Genomic DNA, 26992 nt, shown 5'->3' with positions numbered 1-26992 from the left:
TTAGACAAGTGTTTTCACATCAATGTAGGCTGGTCTTAGACCCTCTGTTCCTTCACAACTTAAAGCTTGATGGATGCCTCACTTTCCTGATGGTCATTAGAAGGGCTTACATGTTATTTCTAAATGCTATTTGGTTAGAGGAAAGAACAACAGTTTGTCAAGTCTATTCTTTTTCCTTGTCTGAATTCCAGAAGAGGAGAACTGAGCAGGATTTTGTAATATTCATGTTGGATGACCCAACTGAAAATCAATATACATTACTCCAAGTAAAACATGGCTCTAAACTTTACACTGCAGGATGCATTATCCTGTTTCAGCAGCATTGTAGAACTTACTCAAGTTTATGCTCATTTAAGCTTTTGTAACACTGAGGAATCTGGCTGAGTTTTTGCAAAAGAAGATTCAGGGATAACCAGAATGTTAAATATATACAGAGAGGTCTCAGATAATTCCAGGCTATTTTTACATTTCTGGATACTTACATGAAATCCTGTAAAGTCAATTTTAATGGGCAATTGTTCAAGGTCATCACCTTGGGGTGCAATCTGATTTAACAGATGGTAGTATGCTCTTGAATCCTAAAATAAACAGCATAATATTAAAGAAAAAAAAAAAAAAAAAAAAAAAGCAGCAAATATGTAGCCTTTCCTAGATGTTTATTACTCTAATGGTCCAATCCAAAAGCTATAGGAGTCAAAAATACAGCACCCTAATTTCAGTGAATATGGATGAAGTCATACAGCCATTTTATTACCCAGTTTCACTGAATAGAACTTTGTTAGCCAGATGACAAAGAAAGGGAATATCTGCTAATTATTCTGGACAATGCTGGTTAAATTCATTTTGCTGAATATTAACTAGACTGTTGTAATTAAGATATTCAGGGCAAATTTACGTACAAAAAGGATCAATTTTGCAGTAACAAACCAGAAGAAAAAAGAAAGCCCTACTAGTTCTAGTATTTACTACTTCTCTTAAACACCATATAATATTTTTACCATACTAGCAGTTTTCACATAAAACCCTAGATACAATCTGCTTTAATAACAGCTTTCTTGGTAGCATTTGACAAGTTGTAACTTGCAATTAAGGACATGGTTTTCTTCCATGAAAGGAGGTCTAGCCACTCTAGGGAATCTTCCTCCTTCGCTTTCAGTTTTAAAAAGTTGCTGTGCTTTCTCATCAGCTGGGCTGCTACAATGCTCTGTGTGCCTTTGCAGAATGACTGAAGAGAGAATTCTGCAGCTCTGCCACCTGCCCCAAGGAACCTTCCAGCCCCCTTGTCAGTCAGCTGACACCAGCAAAGCAGTGACTGGCACTTATTAGGCAGCTAATAAGGTGGTGCAAATTATCCTAAATAACTCTAATAGCCATCTCACAACATTAGAACTTCCCTGACTATCAGCTTGTTGGAAGTGTTTATTTGGCACTGTGACATGATAATACAGGGGGTGAGCACCTAAATAGGACAGAAGAGATCAAAATAATACTCTTTCAATGTTGAAAAATGCAGGAGAAACCTACAGCCAGAGAAAGCAGATTACTATTGTATCTAAACTTTTCTTATCTGAAATTTTTTCTATGCATTGTGTGTTTTAATACCACTGTGTTCGATTATGAGAGCAAACAACTACATACCTTAATGTCTTGGCTGAAGTTACTGATTTTCTGCCACCCTGCATTGGCCAGATGGTAATTCACCCAGCGCAGCAAGAGGTCTTCTGGGGAAAGCTTCATTAGCTGATCCAGCTCTTCCCCTTCATTGAGCAAGGCAATAAGAGCTAAAAGCAAGTTTGAAAGAAAGCTGAAGTCACTGCTGTTGTGGTCTGAGCTAATTCCAAGTGGCTGACAAGGTATGGCTGGCATTACCCTTACCTTCATTTCTGGAGATCTCAATATCAGCAAAAAGGCCAACTTTAATGATCTGCCACAAGAGTCCTAACACCAAGTGTGGTTTTCCTTCTTGCAAATCTTGTGATCCAATATTGACAACCGTGCAGCCAATGGCAGATGCTGAGTTCAGAGCCAGGTTTAGGTTTTCCTGTTTGGAATATCATAATTTAACAAACTTGTGAAATTGTATTTTTTAGTAAAATTGCTCCTATTAAACTTTAGAAGAAATAATGCGTAAATTCAATGGCTTCCAATGGAAAACTGCACACTCTGGAGGTTTTTTGTGAACTGCCTTGCATCTCACCAAAATTTAACAAAAACAATCACAGTGTTTAATATGGACCCACCAAAAAATTGTGGACCACCTTCTGCAGCTTAAACCCAAACTAAGTTCTTAAAACTGTTTCTATCATACTTTTCCATATATAATCATTCAAAATTGATCTTATCTTCTGTCTAAGCTGCTCTCCAGTATTCAAAGTGCATCTTCCTATCATAGAGTATACAGCCACACAGATACTTTCTGCATGGCTAAAATACAACTTGGCCATCCACTCGAAGTCTAAAATTATTTTCTTCAGGTACTCAGTAAGGCAAAACAAAAATAACTAATAGGTAAAGAATTTGGGAAAGCAAGAAAAAACTAGCTTTTCTGTAAATCATCTAAGAAATAGGAGAATGCAGTAAAGTCTATTAGAAAATACAATCTCATGCTTCAGGATTTTTTATTACATTAATTTTTCTAATTTTTTTTTTCTCCACCAGGAGAACTGTCACTACAACAGAAAAATACTTTACTTTTTCATATGTGGCAAGTTCCTCTCCATGAAGTACTTACAGAAATAGTGAAAGGAGTGAGTTTTTTCTTATTTATAGCTCTTTCATCAATTGTATCTGGTTGTGAAAAGTTGATCATTTTGCTAAGGAAGAAAAGTCAAGAGTTTATTCAAACTTCTGTTTCTCAGAAAATATATTATTTGATTATAAACTACTAACACTAGGCTAGCTGCAAATGTTTCTGATAAGATTATAAAAAAATGACCATCCTTAAACCTCCTCTCCCCATTAAATAATTGCACGTGCATTCAGAATGCCCCAGATAATATGCTGCATTTTCCTTTTATCATTAATAGATCATATCTATAACTGTCAAAGAAAGTTCCTAAGAAGATTAAAACTGTAAACCAAAGTAACTTAAATGGTCTCTATTGGAAAACTGTAGTATAATCAGTATTTCTGCTCTTCATTTCTGTAGTACCTTGTATCTAATTCACATCAATACCAATAAGCTAATCCCTTGTTACCACGGTGTGTAAGTACTAGTAATCCACTTTAACTAGAAAGTTACAGCAGACTAAAGTTAAGGGACCTACTATATGCTCTCTGTTTTGCTATGGGATTAATTCAGATTTCTGTTCCTGCTATCCCATGATTTATTGACTATAATGAGTAACTTTTAAAAATATTTAAAATAGTAAAATTTTTCAATTATTTCAAGTAATGAATTTATGAACTGTTTAATTATCTCCTTTACAAGCAGCCTGCACATATCTGGCATGTAAAATTATGGGTCTGAAGTGGAAAACTGCTTCCATAACATATGCACAGAGTCACAGAAAATATGCTAAAAATCACATTTCTAGGGAAAACAGATTTTCCCCACCTTGCACCCAGACTGAAATATTTCAGGGTGGAGTCTTTATGTTAAAGCTTGTCTCAAGTTTTCTAATTCATGTCACTGTCATCAACATTCAACCACTGAGATTTCTTTTCTTTCCCATCGCCTTGGACTCACCAAAGAAGGATGCCATCTGCAAGGGATTTAAACAGACTGGCATCTGATGGATTCATGGGTAGGAGGTGTTTACAGTCTGGGTCATCTTGTAGAGCTTTGTTTATCCAATTAACAAAAGCAACTTTTTCTTCCTCTGAAAAGAAAGACAGCATTAAAATAAAAGATTAACATTTCCATGAACACTAGTTACAGCATACTTGGTTCAAAGAGGTTAATGTGCAACAAAACTCTTAAGTTTCACAGAGGTCAGTTATTAAAAAAATCCGATCAATGAGGGAAAAAAAAAAGCTTAAGTGCAGATTGCCCTGTCTCCCATTGCACTCCCCAAGTATCCAGTGATTTTCTGAAGGATAACATAAAAATCATAGGAACATCTTAGGGAAGGTATCCTCATAGCTGACTTCAAATTCAGTTTCTCAGCAGTTACAAAGAAGAGGGGAAAATGTCTCGTGAAAGATGCAACATCTCACTCCACGTGCTGTTTGTTTAAAATGCAGCATTTCATTCAGCCTTCTGCTGGACTTCACAGACTGGCCTGAACTGCTGAGCTGGCTTTAGCTTTGAGAAACTTAAGAAGTTTAACATCTCAGCTTTAAATTCTCTTTCATATTCAGTACATTATTTATTACTATGGATCTAAGAAAGCTTATTTGGGTAACTGTCAATCGAGTCTCAGTATCCCAGTTCCCAAACAGTACAGGTGGTGTTCACCTCACCTCGAGAAGCACCTGACTCGTTACACTTTGTTCATTGTCAGTGGGAAACAATGCAGAATTCCAGAGCACACTTCACCTCATCATAAACGAGATGGCTGGTGAGGCCAGGCCAGGTGAATCGTGCATGAGTGAGGTTTGTTTCTCTCCACCAAAAATAAAACTGCATCTAAAGAATCACCTCTCATGCCCTACAGGCATCCTTTGGGATGGAGCATATCCCCTGCTTTGAGATGCACCGGGTAGAGCTGATGCTGGAATCCTACTGAAAGACAGGATATTACCGGCTTTGGCTAATCAAAGTAAGAACCACACAAATTCCAGGCTAAGTCAATCAAAAAAGTAGCAATATTGCTGATTGCAATATGATCCTAGAAAGATGGTTCACACTGTAGCCAAGAGCTGCAATGCAATTAAGCACAATTATCAACTTAAATTACATGCTGCAGGGGGAGGTAGAAAATAACAGATCAAATATTAAAAGCAGTTTCTTCAATGTGAGACAGTCTGTGCAAAAACAATTTAGGAGTGAACAATTCTGTAATGGCAGAGACAGCTGAGGAGGCCAATCCATCCAGAAGGGATATGTGGTCGTTTGTTAATGGGGTTTTAGCTCATGTTAGTTAACACTGTGGAAATGAAAATGAGGATTCACTTATCTGAATATAGGAATAAGAGTCCATTAGTACATAATGAAGGCAAATCTTGGCTAGCTTTACTAGAACTATGCCAAAGGGGCCATTTCCCCACCACAAGATGTCAGTGCTTGTTTTCCTCTTTTGCTCTCACACGGTTGCCTAACTTGCCTCCAAGTGCAACTAAGAGTGAAACGAAGCAACAACCGAACAGAGTCAATAAACTGTCACCCACACTTACCTTGTCTATCTCCACACGCTTTTGCTGTGTTAATTTGTTTTCACTGCCAACAGTTTCCAGTTAGGCTCTGTTCTATCTGTAGTGCACATTTAAAGAGTCTTGCTCCATGGAGAATTTGCCCATGTTAATTATTTCTTACCTGAATAAGAATGCTGTGTCCCCTCACTAGATATTGCTGATGTTCCTCCAATTGCTGTAATACCTTGCTTTTTGTTTATTGATTTTCGGAAAGATTTGCTAACATCTTTGCTTTTCAATTCCTGGATTATCTGAAATTAAAAAAATAGAAAACATTTTGTGATTGAGTGTACCTTCAAATAACTGTTAATTCATAGAAGTAGTCTAGAGTCAGTAGTTAACCTGACTGACTTTTTTGATACTTATATTGACTTCTGTTCTAAAAATAAATAATTACTCTTTGGATATCTAAAATTTTATTTCACAGTGAATATCTCTATTACATAGTTCACACCTGGAAGCAAGTATTTGCATGGTTAGAATATCAGAAAAAAAGATCAGTAACTAATTTAACAAGCAACCTTCTACAATTAGCAGCAATACTCTAACTTCAAAGCAAAACATCATCATCCCCAAATACCCACAAACCAACAGCCTGGCAAGTTCTTGTTTCTTTTAAAATGCACCAGTGAGTAATTCTCATTTAGAAAAGCCTAAAGCTTTGAAATCTCCCCAGTGGAAGGGAAAACTTGTACCTCACTCCCAGTAATAAACAGCCTTTATGAGTGGAGAGATTAAGCACAGTGAAGCCCTACTAAGAGCATTCAGAGGCTGGTATCTAATTGTCTGCTCTTTGGCCAGAGCACGGGCTGACCCAACAGTCCTTCCAATATGGAGTCCTTCCCCTCACCTTGGAGGAAACCGAAAACAAGACTGATTGCAACTGCTGTTCTTTCACATGCCGCTGAAATCAGAACCATTTAATTAAATAGGAGTGTGAAAGATAAAAATTAGAAAATAACTATAAAGGATATTCTAGGTTGTCACAGAAACTCAAAATAAGATTTTACATATAAAAATAGTACTTAGTTGTACCACTTAATTCTCAATAGATATCAGACAGTAGGGAAACATCCAAAGGGAATGTCTTACAGAGACAAATTCTTCAAAGTTGATTTTCCCATCCTTGTTGCTATCTGTCACTAAAATGATTTTTTCTACAATCTCCCGGACTTTGTAACCAGGCAAGGGCACACTTGCTTCTTTAAACAGGTCTTGAAGCTCATAATCACTGACATAGCCACTGTTGTCAATATCTGTAGAATGAAAGCACAAGTTGTCATACTTCCATAAACTTATGCATATTCATGTACTACGGTATGGTGACTGTTAAGAATAAATGAAGCACGATAAACACAGTTCTAGGAAATAAGTATTTCCTTCTCTGATATAGATAAGTGAGTATGAAGGAATGCTTGTGGATTAGAGGCACAACTGTCTAGGACTTGTGCCATCTTGTAATATGCTTTCTCAGGAACTATCTTGTGATCCCAGAGCAGCTATAACAAGACAGCAAATTTGCAAATAGAGAAGTTCAAGATTTTCCTTTTTTTTTTTTAAGACTCCCAACACAATTATCTATAAACCTTCAAGTCAAAGAGATATCAATTAATATATGCTTACTGCAATATTAAACTATTTGCAATCAGTAAACTCAAATATGATGCATGTTGTTATTAGAAGAACACACTTCCATAAGAAAAACTATTTAGACAAGAACTCTGCCTGACTGCATTTTATTTCTTATCCTAATACCTGATAAACATTTTCTGTTCTTTAAAACTTTCGATGTGGCCTGGCTTACCTGTGAAGAATAAGTCTGGGATGATCTGTATCTGTTTATTAAAAGTGACCTTCCTTAATCTATTAACTGGCTCTGTTAGGAGCAATTTGAGCTGCTACCTTCACTTACTTTGCTGTACATGAGCATTCCTGCCATGTGGCCTTGGGAAGCAAGTGTATCAGAATGCTTTTATTCAACAAGAGGTTTAAAATTTTGGAAAGAAATTAATGGCTGTATCATATAAAAATATGGAGTATCATTTGTGTTATTCATGATGAATAATGCAGCAGCACAGAAACAATCAAAAATACCCTTTGTACTTTCACCTTTGGACAATCCCTTTGCAGAAAAGCTGTCTTGGATTAATCCTAGTATAATAAAGAATCATTTTACACACCCATGTTTTTGTCCAAAGTAACACATTAATGAATCAACCACATTACCTTTTCCTATTTTTTTTTAATCTATGCATATTTCCACATATATATGTATATCCATATTTATACAAGCAGAATTTGAGCATGTCCAGTAAAACAGCCTTACCTGTTGCCTTGGCTACACAATGAAGAGAAGTTCTTTTAAAAGCAAAAAAGCTGTAGTTGGTACACACAGTATCTGTATGAACTACAGTACAGATGAACATGTCCAATCAAATTCAAGTCCAAAAGAAATTATAGCTTGCCTAAGTAAGGCTAGATACAACATCCATTGTTTTATATATTTAATGCTATTATTTTCTATGTTTGAAAACAATTTTCACTGACTTTCATGATCATATTAAAGCTCCTGAAAAATGCTAATTAATAGCATTTTTCCCAGCTCTACAAATGATACATTTGTAAGAAATTTAAGAGAACATCACAATGAATCAGAAACAGAGGAAAATGACGTGGTCACTTTTCTGACTTGTCAAGGTGGTCCCACTTTTGGGGTTTTTTTTTCATTTACCTGTTAAAAACGTCTCTTCATATTGCGTTAGTGTCAGAACTCAGCCAATAATACCGGAGTGGATGAATGCCTCTCATTACAGAAGGGCAAGCAGAGACACATGCATGAACTTCATCTCCAGCCATAATTAATTGCTATACAGTAATTTTTTGTAACCCATACTACACTATGTAGCTTCTGTACAGCTTCATAAGGAAGCCACGTTGAAACGTAGCCTTCAGACAAAAGGCTAAAAACATGGGGTAAAAAAAATAATTTTCTGGTTTTGATACTATAAAAAGTTTACAAGTCAATATACAAACTTGATGTCTGTGCATGTATTAATTCATCCACTGCCTTGCAGACATGTAAGACCACACATAATAACAGGGATGGTCTAACCAGCAGAGGACATGCTCATGGGCTCACTCAGATTACCAGCTATTTTATTTCTCTAGGTTCATCTTTCACTGAGGGTAAGTTTCCATGATGACAAGTCGAGAGTTAAATAAATGCCTTCTCTCAGTTTACCAATGTAGCTGCAAGCACTTTATTCATAAAGACATTAGAAATGTGGGAAAAAAAATTATAAAACTAATTATACTTAATTTTTATGCTTTACAGAAAACATAAGGGAAAAAATGCTTTTCAGTGGGTAGGAGCATTACAGATAGTTCTTAAAGCAGAAATACGAAAACATGCAGGCAGGGAAAAGAGAAAAAGAAGGAATGTAGATGGTGAAAACCAAACATATGGAAAAGCTGTCAGACAAGCAGTGTTAACATCTCTCAGTAGACTGATACATGTATATAGTGCTCTTCTCCTTGGTCTGTCGTTCCAGCACCTGTAGGATATAATCCACTTGAGCCATAGAGGTCCTGATTATTGTCTATCAGCAACTCATGAATTATCTTCCATGGATGTATCTTACTCCCTTTAGAATTTCTACTCATTGTTTGGCCTCAACAACATCCTGAGTCAATGGGTTCATTGTTCTATTATTTATTGTGAAGTTAGTTCTTTTTATTTTAATCTTCCTGACTCTCTGCTTGGCATTGTGTGATACCTGTATTGGCAGAGCCTGAATAATTCCCTCTTCACTTCTCCACACTACTCGTGGTCTTCCAAATCTCTAACATACAGCTTCCCAATAATTTCTTTACCAAGACTCCTAATATTTAAAGACTTCTTGCCTAAAATGACCCTGTTCCCCCCATCATGACTGATTACAAACATGGTTGTTACATTTCCTGAGCGGCAGTTACACATCACCCCTCAGAACTGCAGTATATAAGAAATAAAGCAGATTCACAACAGCAGTGCAATCTGGAAAAAAGGGTTAGTTGCTCTATAATTTCTTACACTTTCCGTGTGCTCTGATTAATCTGTAAACATCCTGTCAAGCATATAAAATTGTACAGTTATATATTAACATTGGCTAGCTACAAAAGATTAAAAAAAACCCAAATTTACTTAAAACATAAAATCTGATTGAATAAATTAAATTATTAGTTCACCAAAGCATCAAAGCAAAACCCAAGTGTCAGTGATATAACATGAAAATATATAATACCTGAAGTTTAATTATTGGAGTCCAGGGCAAGCCCCCGACATTTAATCAAACATTTTTTAGAAGTAGGGAGTTCAAAAAACTAAATTTTGGGTCCCACTATGTAGCAATAACACAAAAAATGCTACCACCCTGCAAGAAAATCTGGTTTTAGTGCTGAAGTTGAAAGAAATTAACAGACGTAGTTCCAGTGAAAGTAGGGGGCTCTGTGTAAACATTTTTACTTTTTTTTTTTAGATATTACTGGCAATAAAGAGGGAAAACACAGCCCTATCAAAATCAAGTGATCCATAAAGATTTCTTCCACAAATCCTAAATGGCATCCTTATGATTCCGTTACTTAAAACATACCTATTTTGCCAAATGCTTCTCGTAGTTCTTCAAGCTCTTCACGAGATATAGTAGTTATGTTGTTCTCCATCTTCAGACAGCAGAAGTGTCAGCCTCAACTGCTAATACCTAAAAATAATAATAAAAGGTAAGATATAAGGCAGGCTGTAATTCCAGACACATAAAAGTTATGGATCTATTCAACACGAGGCCCCAGACCTGAACTACATGTCCAGGACTGGCACACTTAAAATGTTACAAACAACACTTTAAAGTACCTCAAATACCTAGCAATTCTCTTCACTGTGATAGTGAGTGAAAATTCACAATAACAGCACCTGCTCATATATATTTAATGTTTTCATTTGCATAGAATAAGCACTGCTTATTCTAGGCACTCCGTTGCTTGAGTGGTTTTCCAGCATTAAATCCTCCTCACACTTCAACAAACAGTTTTTGGAAACATTAATTTCTAAGTGAGATTCAGTATCTTTGCCAAGCAGTGGTCAGTGCTGGGATCTAGTCCTGCAAAGCACTGAGAACTCCAAAATTCAGAACACAACATAAACCTCAGTGGGACACTTCCAAGTACCTGCCTACAATCTGTCAGTGAACACTGGGGAGCCTTTCCACAACTGCTCCAGAATTGAACTCTACCACTCTTCTGACACCCTGTTGTCTCCTAACACTGTCAAAGAGCTGAATGAAAGCTTATACTGAGCGAAGATTAGAGTCTGTGTGAATCTTTCTCTACTGACCTCCTTAGAAAAGCAGACCAAAGCTGAGGACACCTTCACAAGAATTAATAAACTCCCATGAAAGATTTTGCCCCTTATCGAAGCTTTACTACAACAAGATGATTCAGATTTATTGGTACTAAGTGCAGCTTTGTAAAGCAGTCACATGCCGTTGTCTCAACACACAAGTTTAGATTAGCATTTGCCATTTTCCGCTCTGCTGTGGCACTGGCACACACAGGGCAGGCCCAGGGCAGCACAACCCTGCCTGTGCTAAGCTCTGGCTTAGCACCTGGCTGGAGAAAGAGAGAGCACAGGGCGTCACAGGTGGGGTTATGCCTGTCCTAAACGGCCAAGTTTCCTCCTTGCTTTCACTTTATAAGCCAAAAGTGGCAAAAATCATATAAATACTTTCATCAAAGTTGTTCTAAACTTGCCTAAGTTTTCCTTCTGGTTTAGCACTTTTGCTTTAGAGCAAGAAAAAATATATTCCTGGAATGACCAAGCTCACAATAAATATATTCAGATCTGCTATATACAGCTGCTTCTATCCCAAAAACCGTGCATACCAGCAGAACAGGACTATTACCCACTGGACAAGACTCTAGAATAGGAAACCTGACTTCAACAATTGGTTTTAACATGAATCATACTGGGTACCCTTAGGAAAGACTGTACCTTTGTTTCCCACCTTTTGTGGAAATTTTTTCTTCCACAATGCTATATAAACAGAGTTCTTAAACAATAGTGGATTGTTTTAAATAGATCTTGTCTACTTTACTTGGGTTAGTATTTTCTGTGTCTTCACTGGGTCTGCTCCTGTGGGTCACACAGGATACGGCCTTGAGTGTGGGTGGCAAGTTAAGTCTTTTTCCTTCATGTCACTAGATCTTATTTAAGTACTAAAATCCTTCTTACCCATTTTGCTAATCTTACTAACAGCATATACCAGTCTCTGTACTGAAAAGAAAAAAATAATTAAAATATATCTTCAGGAAAAAATAACCCTTCACACAGATGTTTCTGAAAGTGCAAGTACCTTCACTGGGAACCTGATATGGCAATTAAAAAAAATAATGAACTGTGGAAAAATTGATCAAAAAATAAAACATTTAAATGCAAGCTACTAAGGAAATTTAAAGGGCTCCAAATGTAAGAAAAAACACCAAACACCACAAAAAAACACCCCCAAAAACAATCAAATGAAAAAACCCAAACAAACACACACACAAAAAAAAGCAACAACAAAAAAACACAAAACAAACAAACAAAAAAACCCCACAACCAAAACCAAACAGATGACACTCCTCTGAAATACAGAAATGGCATGACAAAGCATAAGTGAAATATTTAGCTATGCAAATATCAAAATCAGCATTTTTGCTGGCACCATTAATGTTTTTAACTATTTACCATTATCATGACTCAGATCTTATCAATTTCTGCAAAATTGCATGCAATTAGTTTCACTCCTGCCCTTTTATGATTAATAATTCAGATTTTTGTCATATTCTATTTCATAAAATAGCAATCTGTGATTTCCAAAGACATTGATTATTTCAGTTACACAGTAGAAACATCTGTTCTTGAATGAAGCAGAAAAATAAAGCTAATAACTGCTCTAAAAAGACAGCCTTAAATAGCCTATGATATCCTTACACTGTAAATTATCTGGTCAATTAAATGGCAGAAGTGCTGCAATCATGGTTCAGGCATTTAGGAGAGGAAGAGTTTGAACATTCAGAGACAACAGCTGAACTAGTCAGACATTTCAGACAATTCCAGTCCACAAATATGGACTGCTAGCTAAGCTAATAAATACCTTGCACGCCCAGGCTCATCACCACCCAAGATAACTCAGGGCACAGGCAATTCTGACAAGATTTAGCCTCCAGAGGTACCTGTGTCTTGCAGCTATGACTACCTGTTGAAAGGCATATTCATTTACAGAGAACATTTCATATGACACTTAGACTTTCTGTAGTCTCTGCCTACATTGAACCATTTCCTGCTGCTCCAGGACAGGGTGGTACAAACACTGTTTTAATGCTGATGAATTACCCTTGATCCTCTTTTTAGTCTTTGAAAATATGCTTAATGTGAACTGACAATATTTATGTAATCCTAGCCTGCTTTCTATGCCTGGAAGGTTTTTTCAATCTAGAGACAATTCATTGGACTCTGCTAGAAATCATCCACATCCAAGTAAGACAGATACAAATTACTGTTGGTACCATCGTGGTATTTCTTTGTGTGTAGAGGAGTATCTGTGGCTGAGAAACCACAAAGGATGAAGTGAGCAGGTCCAAGAGCAGCTCCTGCCACATTTCTGACCCTTTATCAAAGCTGTCAGAAAAACCAGAGCAGTTAATTGGCAATCAGGCCCAATAGTTGTCTCCATCCATGCAGGCAAGTGGCAATTTCTTTTCCAGTTCTTCATTTCAAATTCTATTTGCCTCATTTCCACACGCAGCTGCTACTGCAGTGACAATGGAGTTCAGAATGCTGACTCAAGAGCTTATTTTCTTTTGTTGCTGTTCTTTTTGTCTGCAGCAGGGACACACCTCCTCCATCTCTGCTGCAAACGCTGCCTATCGCTGCATCATTCTTAAAGCTGTTGTCTCTAATGACAGCTAAGAGAGCATCATTTGCATATACAGGTTGTGCTTTTATGTCAACAACCAGCTGGTTATTCCTGTGTACTATCTATACTTACAAAACATGAAAATTCTCTTTATTTGGCTTTGAATCTGCTATGGGTTTTAATGGAAAAAAAATCCCCCCAAAATACAGTTTAACCTGTAGTATTCCTGGGTTAGTTATCCAGGAGTCTTTAAATTGATGTGATGAGAACAGAGTAGCTTTCAAGCACTATTAGCGTCTTTTAATCTCTCGCCAGAATAAACTAGGAGTTCTGTCCAATCTCATTGAGAAAATAATGCATTAAAAGGTATAAGACACACAAAAGAAACCTTAAAACAAGAATATGCATCACATTTTCCCCCTAGTGAGGAAATAGGAAATGCTAACTAAAAATTAATGGCAATGTTTGCATATAATAAAGATTTGAGCAATGGAACTAAAATACAGAATGTTAGCTTGATATGAACACACACACAGGTTTCTGATGTTTTTCAAGAACATAAAGCTACCCAGGTTCGTTTGTTCTGTTGTTTTTTGGGGTGTTTTTTTGTTTTGTTTTGGGGTGTTTTTTGGTTGTGGTTTGTTTTTTTTTTTTTTTTTTTTTTTTGTTTTGTTTTTGTTTCCCCTCCCCAACTCACCTTAGACTGAAAGAACTTTTTACTTATGCCAAGATTATTCTTGTCCTTCAAATAAAAAAAAATTATTAGGGTCCAACTGAATCACTCCTTTGATAATGTGAAAGGACAAATTGTTGCACCGGTGGTCTGTAATAAAGCAGCAGGGGAGAGTACTTTTTTTAAATTTAATACAGCTTAAGTTTTTATCTTATTGTGATAAGTCTCAATCTTTATGACAAAATGAATAATCATTAGAGTTCAGTGACTTTATAATTTTATTATTATTGTTGTTTGCCCTGGTATGGGACATGGAAAGATAGCTTATCTTTCCCGTATCACTGGTAATGCTGCAGGAGTTATCATCAGGAAAGAAATGCATTGTATGGTATTCAAAGTGAAAGAAGCCTTGATTGTGGAACACAGTCCTGGAATCACAGAATGCCAGGTTGGGAGGCACCACAAGAATCAACCAGTCCAACCTTTCTTGGCAAAAGCACTCTCTAGACAAGATGGTCCAGCAGCCTGCCCAGCCAAATCTTGGAAGTGTTCAATGTTGGGAAATGCACCACTACCCTGGGGAGATTATTCCAATGGCTGACTGTTCCTCTTTGTGAAAAATTGTCTTGTGACCAATTAGAACGTGCCCAGGAGCAACCTGTAGATATTACCCCTCTGCTTTTCCATGTGACTTCTTTTACAAGGGAGTAATCACCCTCTAAATACTGGAACGTGACGATAAAGGTCTCCCCTAAACCTTTTCTCAAGGCTGAACAAACCCAGTTCTCTCAGTCTTTCCTCCTATGGCAGCTTCCAGTCCTCTGGTCATCTTTGTGGCCCTTCTCTGCACCCCCTCCAGCCTGTTTGCATCTTCCTTTGTGGCAGGAATCAAAACTGGATGCAGTATCCCAGATGTGGCCAGCTCTCTAATTCATTCAGAAAGAACTACTCTAACACACCTATAGACTGATAAGCACTAGGCTTTATAAAGAAAAAAGATTAAAAAATAGATCTACTCCAAATGCAACAAAGAGGATGCTTATCAATCTTAAAAACAGGAAAGCACCAAAAGGTCAAAGTCATTAGTTTTATACATACACATATATATAAAGGTATTGCAAGCACATGGCTAATTTTTGAAAGAAGAGATGGGGTATAATTATGGTATCAATTACAGTTATTAGCAGAGGAGTATGAAGAATAAAGTTCTTCCAATATGATACAGTCACTCTGAAGCTTCACAACCTGGAGCACTCAGAGATTATGTTTCTCAGCCTGGGCTTATAAACATGACTGGATATATTTATGATGACCAGAAGTATTTAATTACTAGCAGCTGGGGGATAACAATGAAGAAATATATAAACCAATATTCAACATATAAACCAATAATCCATGGAATTTTCCTCAGTCTTTTATGAACAGCATTACATAGTAAATGAAGTACAATTTAAGAAGGAAAAATAGTATTTTTAACTTTGCTCAAAACTGTATGCACTGACCTTTGCTAAAGGAAGGCTATCAAACCAGCCACAGTGATAAATCTTGTGTCCACGTAATATGTATCTCATGAGAAGAAGATAAGATATACATTGAAATTAATTACTCACTCCATAGGAATTTATTCAACATGGTACAGTAACTGTGGTCAGTAACAGAATCGACATTTCCTCTATGCCTTTAAGATAAACATGGATGACTCATGAATAAGCAGTAAAAAAAGCTGAGATATCTAATTATTAGACTGGTCATGGGCCTGCACCGAGTTCACTTACTGTGGTATTAATACAGGACAATTTCATGAGGCTCAGGTCACGATTAAGAGCAACTCTCTAAAAAGCCAGATAAAAGCTTACTTTGGAAAGATACCTTTTCATCCAAACAAAATGCCTCCAGCTTCCTTTGGCTGCTGAGTGTACAGAATAGCCATGCAAATTTATCAACAGTATCAGTTTCACGCAGTTCCTTTGCATGCATCATTCAAGAGGATCTCCTGCCTGTGCTTTGTATTGTTGCATTCAGCACTCCAAATACATCAACAGAAACTTCACCTATGCCTATACCACTTGTAGGCAAGTAGGTTTGAAAAAGGGGTGTTGCACATTGAGCTCATGGAAGAGCCTTGCATGAAACATTCTGCAAACTTAACCTATTTACAGTCTGGCTACACCAGCATTTTGGGATGAATTTGCCCAAATGGATTATCTCAGATCATAGGTGACCCATTCTGCTTTGGTTAATTCATTATTTTTAAAAGATTTCTACAAGTTTTACCTGCTTCCAGAGCAGAGCTGTGAGTACTGTCATCAGAGCAAACCTGAAATAGTGACATTCTCTGTGAAACTGGGACATTGAGGTGACACAAGTCAAAATCACCAGGCCTGCAGAGCTGTGCACACAAGTTACTACATTCTAATTATATTTTCTGATATTTATGAATACTGCCATCCTTAATACCAGTTATGGTTAGATCACTTCTGCAAGTAACAGAACAGGAAAGGAGTTAAATTTATTTCTGTAATGCAGTGTGTCCAAGGCTCCCTACCCAATAGCAAACCATTTCCAGGCAAAGACATAAACAAAGCTGCTTCCATGCAACAAGCAGCTTTTCTTTAGCACTTGAAAATACCAGACAAATCAGTATTAGAAAAATAGAAATAAAATTTTTCTTACAGATCTCTTGATAAGACAACACTTCTGCATTTCAGAACAGAAGATCAGATGGTCTACAAAAACAATGTATCCCTTAAACTGAAGCAAAATCATTTTACTTTTGAGATGACATTTATGTTTTCTGTGATGAAAATGTCAAGATTTAGTTTCTTAACAATCTTCATTTTTCGTGTAATTTAAATATACTACCTTTCCAATAAATTATGGAGTACAGAGTCAAAGTACACAAGACAAAATAATAAACATGTCATAATACAACAGCAAATTAAGGGACACAAAAATAAAGTTTCCCTACAGAATTTTTAACATCGTTAGATTCAAAAAACTCTGACCCAAAATAAAAGTGGGATACAGTAAATCTACTGAAGTGGCACTTGCTCTCACTTTTATTATGAACAGCCTTTAGCTTGGTGTAAGTTCAATAACAGCATGTAGATGGTATCCAAATTATGTCAGAAGTACTGACATAAGAAAAATGGAAGCATAGGAAGAACCGAAATACGCTCTAGCCATAAATCTTAGTTACCTTTTATGCTATCCCAACATCTTTCATGGTTTTCTTTCTTCAACAACACAAATATTTAATCAAGAAAAAGAACACAAAAGGCAAAAGAACCTAATTTTTAAAATAAACATACCAACTACCCACTAATACAACTGTTTCCACTAAAAAGTGTTTTCAGAATTCATTTTGAATAAAAGCAGCTTATGAAATAGAATAAACAAGAATAGAGTTACTACATTCTACAGTGGAAAGGGATGGTCCTGTTAGGTCTTTTTAAAGACTTGGTAGGCAAAGAGCTGGGAAACACAAGTTTAAATGCCTGGATGACATCAGAAGCTCGGAAGCTGTTCTGCCCACCTAAAGCAGTTCAGTTCTGGAACATCCTATCAAGCTTTACAGCTGGCCTAAAGGAGATTAGCGACTTTGGCATCCAGGTGCAGGACATCTTCTTTATTACCACAGCAAAGGTACCATGGTTATTAAGAACACATTTTTCAATTGTGTTCCAACAGCTTCAACTGCAGTCAACTGGATTTATGGATTTTTAGAAATTTTAATAATCATGGCATAAATAAAGTGAAAAAAACTTTGGAAACAATTAAGTGTAATGCAATTGCAATCTCCTTCCAAGACAGAAGCAGTTCTTGTTTGGTGCTGCCAAGGAAACACAGGTGGCAGTGTAAACACTCAAAGTCTCAATTCCATAGTCCATTACACAGAATGTCATAGACATACTAATATTTTGCTTTTCCCATAAGGAAGTATTGCATCCAGCAATAAAATCTACATGCTGTTAATGACACATAATTGCAACACAAAGATAGGAAACAACGGGCAAAAACAGTGTCAGGAGTAGGATTAGGGAATTCCCCTGGGAAACGTGGGATCACACAGAAAACCTTCCATTTGTTGAGCAAATCCGGTAACAAGTGTCTCCTCAAGCCTGTTGGAAAAGGTACATTTGTAGAAACCACCAGGATTGTAATACATGTGACCTTTGTGGGTGTGATTCTAACCTTCACAATGTAAATTATTTTCGCGTTGGTTTGCTTCCATCTTATTGTCCAGAGTCTAGAATATTTTTTACCTTTTACTGACACAGTTAAAACTAGTGCTTACAAAGGAAATTCACAAATCCTGGTATAAAACTTGCTGCTGTGTAGCTTACACTTGAGAGATCCATTCTCATCTCTGTGTTCCTGATATATAACTATATATAGTTACTATTGGATCCACTTCCATTTGCCATTAAAGTCACGTGTATTTCCAATGAAAAACTTCATTTCCGTTAGTCATGTTTTTCTTAGACAGCTCAAGAACACTAAAACTGTCCACTGCAACCCACAAAAATAATGCTAACAGAAGTGAAGCAACCCCACCACCTGATCTTTTTATCCAAGAATCTGAAGCTGGAGTTTTGACCATAAATTAAACATTTAAAAGCACTGTTCTGAAAGCAAAAGTCCTGCTTTTCCATTTCACACACGGCAGTGTATTTAAGCAATCCATGATTGCTTAAATTAAAATTCAAATTAATTAGCAAGGAAGTAACAGTTAGAATTAAGGTGAATTAGTAGAAGAAACTTCTTTACATGTGTAAACATCAAAATGTTTATGCTGGTCCAGGAAGCATCTGACTGAGCCTTGAACAGAAAAAGTTCAATCAATATAATGTATTGTTTCATTTATCTGACATATTCTTATCTCTTCTCACCATCAATATAATTTGCCCTCTGGATGGGTCATTTGATACTCTCCAAAAATCAGTTTATTATACTGAAACCTATGTCCCATGCTGACTCATCACTTGGTTTCCCTGCACACAAATGTACTAAACTCCTCCCTGGAGAACTTGTCCAAGCTCCCATCAAGCACCCTTCCTGCTCTTCCTGTTCCAAAGGCTTCCCTTGCTCACTGACCTTGTCCCCATGTGAGTATCTTTGCTTGTGCATCCCTTCTGAGCACGTCCACACAGTGACCAGGAAAATGCCCTGTCTCTGGAGGGGCACAGTTAGCAAGGATCATGCTTTCCAATTAACACTGGAAGCTGCTACCTCAGATGTTGAGACCAAAACTACAGCAGCCAAGCACAGGAATTGTGACAAAATTAATTCCTACAAAGGTCAAAGTATCATAGCAGTTTTAGCACGCAAATACATGTTAGGAGGAAAGAGTACCAATAACACAGAGAAAATCTGAAGAGAAACTAGGAAACAGCTTACTCATAAAACCCCTTTGATCACCAGTAATTGGTCTGAAGAACAGAATTATTTTTTTAAGTCCAAACTTGGTGTCTCTGCAACATTTCACTAGAGCAAACTACACTGAAATATAAATGGAAAGGCTACACTACTAAAAGCAAGTTCATTCAGGAACTCCATCCTCGAGTCACTCTTTTGTGCCTAGGCTGACATTACATATCAAGTTTACAACAGCAAAAGAGAGAGTTAAGACACACCAGCAAATGATACTTAACCTCTTTCTTTCTCTGTCTAGGTTCCGGGACATGCAGCTTTTGTTAGTATGCAACTACAATGACAGATATAAGCTGTATTATTTTTAAAGGAAATCTCAGTTGGAAAACATCCTGAAATTCTTATTGAAATAGCTGTATCAATAAAAACTCAGACCTAGAGCTCATGATGTGCTGACAGAACCCTCATTTGACAGCAGGATTTTTTGCGTGTCCCAGTACTCTCAAATAACATTCATAGGTCAGAGTTTATCCTTTAATTACTCTTTTACTTCCTTATTAAACTATAGCATTGCTAGTTAATTTCTAAACAGAAAATCTAATGAGAAGCCATAGTCTGGATTACAAAAATAACTTTTCCAAAAAACCCACAAATAAGACCCTAAGCAACTAAAAACCCCATGAAATATGGAATAACACCTGTCTTCTGTTTTCAAATACTTCCCATTATTATCAGATTAACTTTTAAAGCCCTGCTAACTGGAAAGACTTGAAGTTTGTTTTAGAATTAAACATTCTTGTATATTTTCTCAACCCCACAAAGCATGCCAAATTACAATTTCACAAGTTACGAGCTTCACAGTTTTTGAGACTGCTGGATTTTTCATTTTGTCTGCTCTAATCAAAGCGTACTCACCTTCGGCTGTTTAATCTGTTACAATGTCACTGATCTTTTGCAAGGCTGTCAGTATTTGTCCCAAGCCTCTGTTCCTTCCAGGTTCGGTGCCACTTGAGAGGCAGGACATACTGTACTACTCCCTATTCTTTGCTGAGGAATAGGCTTCAACCTTCTACGGCATCCGTAACTTCAGAAAAGGATCTTTTCCTTAAGCCCACCAGAATATTATGAACCATTTTTCTCTTCTCTGAGCATGAAGATAACATTTAGTTACCACGTAAGTGAAAGAGCAGAACTATGAGCAAAGCTCTCGGTGAACAAACAGCCTAAGAGGCAGAAGAGGAGGGAGGTGTTACAACAGCACAACCGCAACACTCCACAAAATTGCCTTTATCCTGCCCTGTGCCTGTCCTTTGGTAGCTGAAGTAGGAAACCTCAGCTTGCTACAAATAGTAAAACTCCAGCAGAGAGACACAGGCTAACTCTTACTAATGAACTTAGCTTTAAGTTCACCCCAGACATTAATCACGTGAATATCATTAAGTGTAACAACAGAAATGCATTCATTCTCCCCTCAGCAGTTGAATTTACAGCCACATATTCTCCATACTCTGGCTAACTGCAGTTATAAAATAGTACTGAATAGATGCGTGGTGCCAGAATATTTTCCAGTTTTCATTAATTATCAGATGGCAGTAAGGCCCTCTGACACCCACTAATGCCTCCTTCAGCTCCACACGGTTCAAAAGATTATTAGATTAGACTGAGCAGCTACTATACTGCAAGCAAGCCAGGATTTTCTGTCATGGAAAATTCATAGGTTATTTTTGGGTTTCTTTTTTCATTGGTCTGGCTAGAAGGAAAAGGAGGGTCCTCCACAATACGTGGCAAAAGCAACTGGCAGCATTTCAAAGGCAGTCTCTGCAGAGAGCACAGATGCCCAAGTGCTACCTGTTTGCCAGCTCACAGCTTTAAGGAGCTATGTTTGCCCAAGTGCAGAGGATAAAAGGAGCACATTAGAAAATCCGAGTAACTAAGGCTAAATAGAGTATTGTTCCTACCTCCTAAACTAGAAGACAATCTGGGGCACACGGGAAGCTCATTTGCTGCGGCTGTAGTTCTTATTAATTAGGCCAGAATAAAACATCTACAGTTGTTGTTGCCAACTGTCATTTTTAATCATATTTTGTAAATTAAAAAGAACAAAATTCCTGAGCAAAATTTTTTTGTAACTAAATTATTCAAAATCTCAGCCTTAGGACTCCTATGATTAGGAGATAACTTTACATTCTTTAATGAAAACTATTTCTGATGCTTTGGTGAAAACTTTGCCATCTTTTTTGCAAACATCAGAAATTAAAATTAAAAAAAATAAACCTATCAAAATCTTGGGTTTAAACGATCTTTATGTTTTTTGATAGTTTGAGCTCGCAACATGAGCAGACATCAGTAAGCATTTAAATGATACATTGCAATTATGCAACAAAGTCATGAGTTTAAATAAAAAAGTCTAAACAAAATATATATCCAAGCATTTCTACTAAAGCAATGAAAATCTAACATTTTATTCATCTACTGGAAAACAGTGCATAAAAGTGTTTATGGTTTTTGTTAATTAGAATTTTTGTTTAACTTTTTATAAGTATCATGAAAAAACTAATCTTAAAAAATAATGTTAGGTTAATAAAAACCTTTCCAAAACAAAAAAAAATTATAGTTTAAAAAATAATTTGTTGCTTTAAAATTAATTACTTGAAGTCCCATAAAGTGAGAAAGATACAATTATAGAGTTATCTAGCATGTACTAACTATAAGGAACAATACTTACAACACAGAAAACACTGTAAGCTAGATCACCTTCGTAATGAGCCTCTTTACTGAAACACTGAGTATTCTTAAATATAATGTATTTACGTTTGGTTTGTGTTGGCCATCTTAAGACGTCCCACGATAATGTGACGGTTGTTTGCTCTCACAGACTGCAGTACGTGCTACAGCATTCCAAAGCTGCCAAATTACAGTCCAGAGCCTTTCCAGACTGTGACACTTTCAAAGGAAAATGTTAATATTTCTTACACTCCTAAGCCATAACACTTGTTCAGACTTGGAGAGCAGATTTCTTGGAGAGCAGATTTCCACATATTTGGCAATTAAAATACATAGCCAAGAAGTAATTCTTTGAGGAAAAGATGATCAACTGTGATTAACAGATGAATCAGTTTCTTGGTAAATCAGCTTTTTCACAAGGACAAAACATCTTTGGAGGAGATCATATAAAATATGATATTTTATTTCATGTAATATTTTAACTGATATGTTTTGGATGTTAAGTTAGCTACAAGCCTCCACCTTTCCTACTGACCTTCACAAAAACTCAGGAACACTGTCACATTGTTTACTGTCACTTTACATTGTGACAATTAATGAAAATAACTCATATTTCTAGTCTCCAAAATTAATGCTCTTGAACATTAAACAATACCCTACATTTAAATCCCTGTTTTTAAGTTTCTAAACATGACACAGAAATACTTTTTGTGCTGTTAGTGTCACTCAGCAAGTCAGTACCATGCTTACCTTCCCAGGCTTTCCCACTATCGCTGCTCTGTCTCCTGCTGAGTGAGGAGCCCAGTGGGAAGCAGCTCAACTGAAGTGACATCTTAATGAAGCACTTCCTGGGCAGCACACAGACTCGAGTCAATCACCCATCCAACATATGCTTATTTCATTGGGGAGGGCTGATATGGAGTAATCCTATTGAGTTTAAATACCTAGATCTTAATTTACTTAGTAAAAAGCAGAATGGCAGCTTAAAGAATAAACTCTATGGTAGAAGAGTCTGTTCCACAGATTTACCACACCAAAAAATATTCAGGAGGGAAGGCATGAAGAAATTTTGGAATGCAACCAAAATATGTGCTTCTATTATTATAGATAATTTCATCATTTCTACTTTCCCCAAGGCAGTCAGTCTATCAGACAGAAGTTCATTAAAAAGCTGACCCAGTACTGTCTTTCACACAGCACAAGGGCTGCCATTTCAGGCTGCAAGCCACCTTACGAAAACAAACACAACAGGAGTGCCAGAAGTAGGGATTTGCTCTGGCATGACAGAAAACAAGTTTTGTCTTGCTGCCAAGCTTCTCTTGGGAGCAGCTTTGGTAGGAGGTGACCAAACCACCTTGCCCATGGTGAAGAGGCTATTGGGAGGTTTCAATTTCAAACAGAATGGTCAGAGATTCTGGAAATTTTAAGGACTGTACGCATTAGTTTTGAGTATTTTTTTAATCTCTGGTAATACCACTATAATGAAATCCATTTTGAGAGACCAAAGATATATAAATGTCAATGATTAAGATGAACAAGATATCAGTTTTTAGAAGAATTTGTCCAATAGGTCCTGCACTAGTGAAGTAGTTACCTCTATATGCAACTCTAAGCAAGTGACAACTAACTCTTTTCAAAAAAGAGGGAATTATTGATATGAGTTAAATGATAGCTAACTCTCTTTTTTTTTTTTTAATATTGATAAAATCTACATTTATGTGCTCTAATATTTTGTAATTTGGGATGGGAAAAATATTTTGTCCCATCCAATTAAATTCTCAGCCACAATTAAGTGGTTGATAAGGGTGATGAGAAGTAAAATGAAATATATCTTAACATTCAGTTATTTTACATTGAATACATCATATTACCTGGAAAGGGAGGAAGAAATCCTCACTAACTTCAATTAAATATATCTTGATTCTATAAATCAAACTTGGAAGCACTAGAAACATTGCAGAAGTAAAATAGTCAGCTCAATGGAAAATGATAACTTCATACTACTTTACACTGCCTTACCTTTAGAATATGAAAGAAATTCATTTCCCTTTGTCATAAGGTGATAAATTAGTGCAAAGAGTAGCAGTAGCACATGTGCAAACACAATGGGAGAAGGGGGGATGTGGAGTTAGAAGAAGAGCTTGATAAATCAGCAAGACAAAAACAATCCAAACTATAAAAATTCCAGAAAAGAAAACCAATCAAAGAACAGCTGGTTTGAAAGAAACGGCTAGGTCCTGAATCTTCAACAGAAACAAACTCTTGAAATCACATTCATATAAATATAATTTTGCTGATAACATATGACTTAATATTTCAGCTTTTCTACATGTCAGTGTTTTGAATCAGTCTATTCTAGCACTGATTATTAATGAGATGAAAGGATGAATACACTAATTGAATGAAAGTGGAAAATACTGGATCCAGCATTTTTTTCCCCCTAGTGACTATTATTATTAAGGAAACATCTGCCAAGAGAGCCCTGAAAATAGGTTGATAATCCTTTTCCCACCAAAAGCATGCAGGGAGAAGCACACATTCTGCTTTATGCATAATTTATTTCCGAGGCTTAGCAATACCGGTCTCTCTGATGAACTACCTTTATTCTCCTTGGACATCTGTATGTAATAGCAGTAACCAAGTACACACTTCCACATAAAAACCTAGGAGTTCATCAAGTTACATCTAGAAGTAGCAAAACAAATAATTATGTAAATAATAAAGCCATGGCTAACACTTAGCATTCCCTGCATGTGACCAGATGAATTAAAGCTGAAATCATGTAATTAGTAATTTTATCACAAATATCATGCACCAGAGAATAGAGAAATCATCCTGTTTCATTTTCAAGCCCTTTTTGAAAAGTTTAGCAACAGCAATGATTAAAAACCATAATAAAGAAGCCAACAATGCAGAATAAGTTCTGTCAGTAACCTGGAATTCCTGATCCATATTGATCTGACCAATATCAATTTCATTGTTAATATTGCTTTACAAATCAAAACACCATCACCAGCTGACTGTTTGCTCCTTGAATGTCAGGCTGAAAATGAGCTAATAAGACAACACCTTCCACAGAAAGTCTTCAAACCTAGGTTGGCGGTTGAACAGCAATTGCAGTTGCTCAGCTGAGTATCTTTTGTCAGAAGTACATTTACAATTTATTGCTTCCTTATTCTCTGCCACAATACAGTGGAATCTTTCCCGGGAATAGTTGTCTGTTGGGATCAGATTCTGTCACTTGCTAAGAGTCCTGTGCAACATTTATTTAATTTGTTTATGTCAACCTGGTGATATTTGGAGCTTTTATGGAAACAGCATGGATGTGAAGTATTTCAGCCATCATGGTGAATGCTATGAAAGCATTTTATTTAATTACTGCAATAAGAAGGGTGGAACTAAACACTACTCTGAGGCTTTACAGGAAGTCTTATGTGTAAGAGTATCCCTAAACCTTTCAGTTTTGGTATTTCCATATAGCAGGCTGCTAAGCTGATTTTGTCTACTGACAAAATCCTCACAGAGTACTGGAAGCTCTAAGTACTGAGAAAATACCAAGGAACAAAGAAGTAATAGATACTGCTCCACTGGATATAGACTAATTTATTTGCTTTCCAAACAAAGATGGGAAAAGGGCAAAGAACATGAATCCCCTTTCCCCTTCCTCCATTGCACTGATTTCTATAGTAAGCAATACAGTGGGGTAAGTGAACATTTAGCAGAACTTTTATCAATATTCCCATACATAAACTCTATTCCAGTTTTTATCAGTACAGAATCCAGTATCAGATGAAAAATTACAGCTCCTAATAAGTTTCTCAGAAAACAAGTTCCCACTATGAAAACTGGAGCAATGGTAGCTAGTACAGCTCTTCAGATTTTCATTGAAGAAATATTTAAATGGAAGTATCTATATAATTTCAACAGTCAGAATTTTCAAATGTAGTTTAAATTATATTTTTAATGCACACTGCACAATTTTCTCCTAGCATGACTAGTACAGAGTTTTAGACTTCACTAAGGGATGTTTAAGCATCACTGTGGCTACAAGTTCTTTTTTAAAGAATAAATTCCAGATTCTGTAAATTTTTCTTTAGGAAACTGGACTCCAGGAATTTTAATTCTCATTCAAAATTCTCAACTCAAAAAAGTCTTAATGATATACACTGAGAGTGGTAGTAGGTACATTTTTTGTGAGTTTCCTCCACAGCTACTAGCCTCAAGAATAACACTTTTCTAGAAATACTGGGAAGCAACAAACAAGTAAGAAAAAAATATATAGACAACTATTTTTAAATGTAGTAGTTGCAGATAAAAAAGTAATTTCTGCTATACAAATAATAAAACTAGGTGCCAAAGGAATGTATAATCTAATAAACCATTTCTCCAAATTACTAAATATTGTATTTTACGTTACCAGTAGTATATCAGTAGGCTTGTTCATAGAAAAAAATGTGAATAAGTTGTTGTAGGACTAGGACCTGTCAAGATTATATTTAGAAGAAAATCAAACAGATTTTAGTGTTATATATTTTCTTTTCCCACTTTTTTCCCCCTCTTGTACCTGTTAGTTTTTGCTTATCCGGATGTACACATCTGCTTTTAGGTTTCTGGCTTGCCTGTTGTCCTTACCACTATTTACTATTTCCATTTTTTACGTTTTTGTTTAACCATCAGACCAATATTCAGGGTGACACAATTTTAATCTGTGCCACTTCATTCCAGCCCAGCTGACTAAGCAACAGAGGCAGAGATAAAAGCCTTGAGTGCTGAAATCCACATTCTTCCAGGGCACGGTGCCCTGTGTCCAAAGGTCAGGCACCTGCTCTGACAAGCACTTGCAGGACTGCACAGGGAAATGGGACCCGGAGCACCCACGGCCTCTCGGGTGTTACCACAGCAGCCCTGCAGATGAGGAGCCCTAAACACACCCTGACACTGAGTGAAACCACTTAGTGCAGCCCCCAGGACCCCATCTCAGCCGCATTTCCCCTCA

General features: G+C 36.6%; 1 protein-coding gene across 2 annotated transcripts in view; it reads right to left on the bottom strand.

Annotated features, from left to right (window-relative positions):
• The window catches only part of PLS1 (plastin 1), a 42397-nt gene that overhangs the window by 13009 nt on the left and 2396 nt on the right, over positions 1-26992 (bottom strand). For both annotated transcript variants that reach the window (XM_040074657.2, XM_040074658.2), the window contains exons 2-9: positions 9927-10034; positions 6388-6551; positions 5417-5546; positions 3689-3821; positions 2732-2813; positions 1876-2041; positions 1639-1781; positions 483-578 (exon numbers count right to left, since the gene is read on the bottom strand). In XM_040074657.2, the coding sequence (XP_039930591.1) occupies positions 483-578; positions 1639-1781; positions 1876-2041; positions 2732-2813; positions 3689-3821; positions 5417-5546; positions 6388-6551; positions 9927-9996 (984 nt within the window). In that variant the 5' untranslated portion in view covers positions 9997-10034. The remainder of the gene's footprint in view (positions 1-482; positions 579-1638; positions 1782-1875; positions 2042-2731; positions 2814-3688; positions 3822-5416; positions 5547-6387; positions 6552-9926; positions 10035-26992) is intronic.

This window comes from Hirundo rustica, chromosome 10, assembly GCF_015227805.2.
Source record: "Hirundo rustica isolate bHirRus1 chromosome 10, bHirRus1.pri.v3, whole genome shotgun sequence".
NCBI lineage: Eukaryota > Metazoa > Chordata > Aves > Passeriformes > Hirundinidae > Hirundo > Hirundo rustica.
This window is presented reverse-complemented; position numbering and strand designations above follow the sequence as displayed.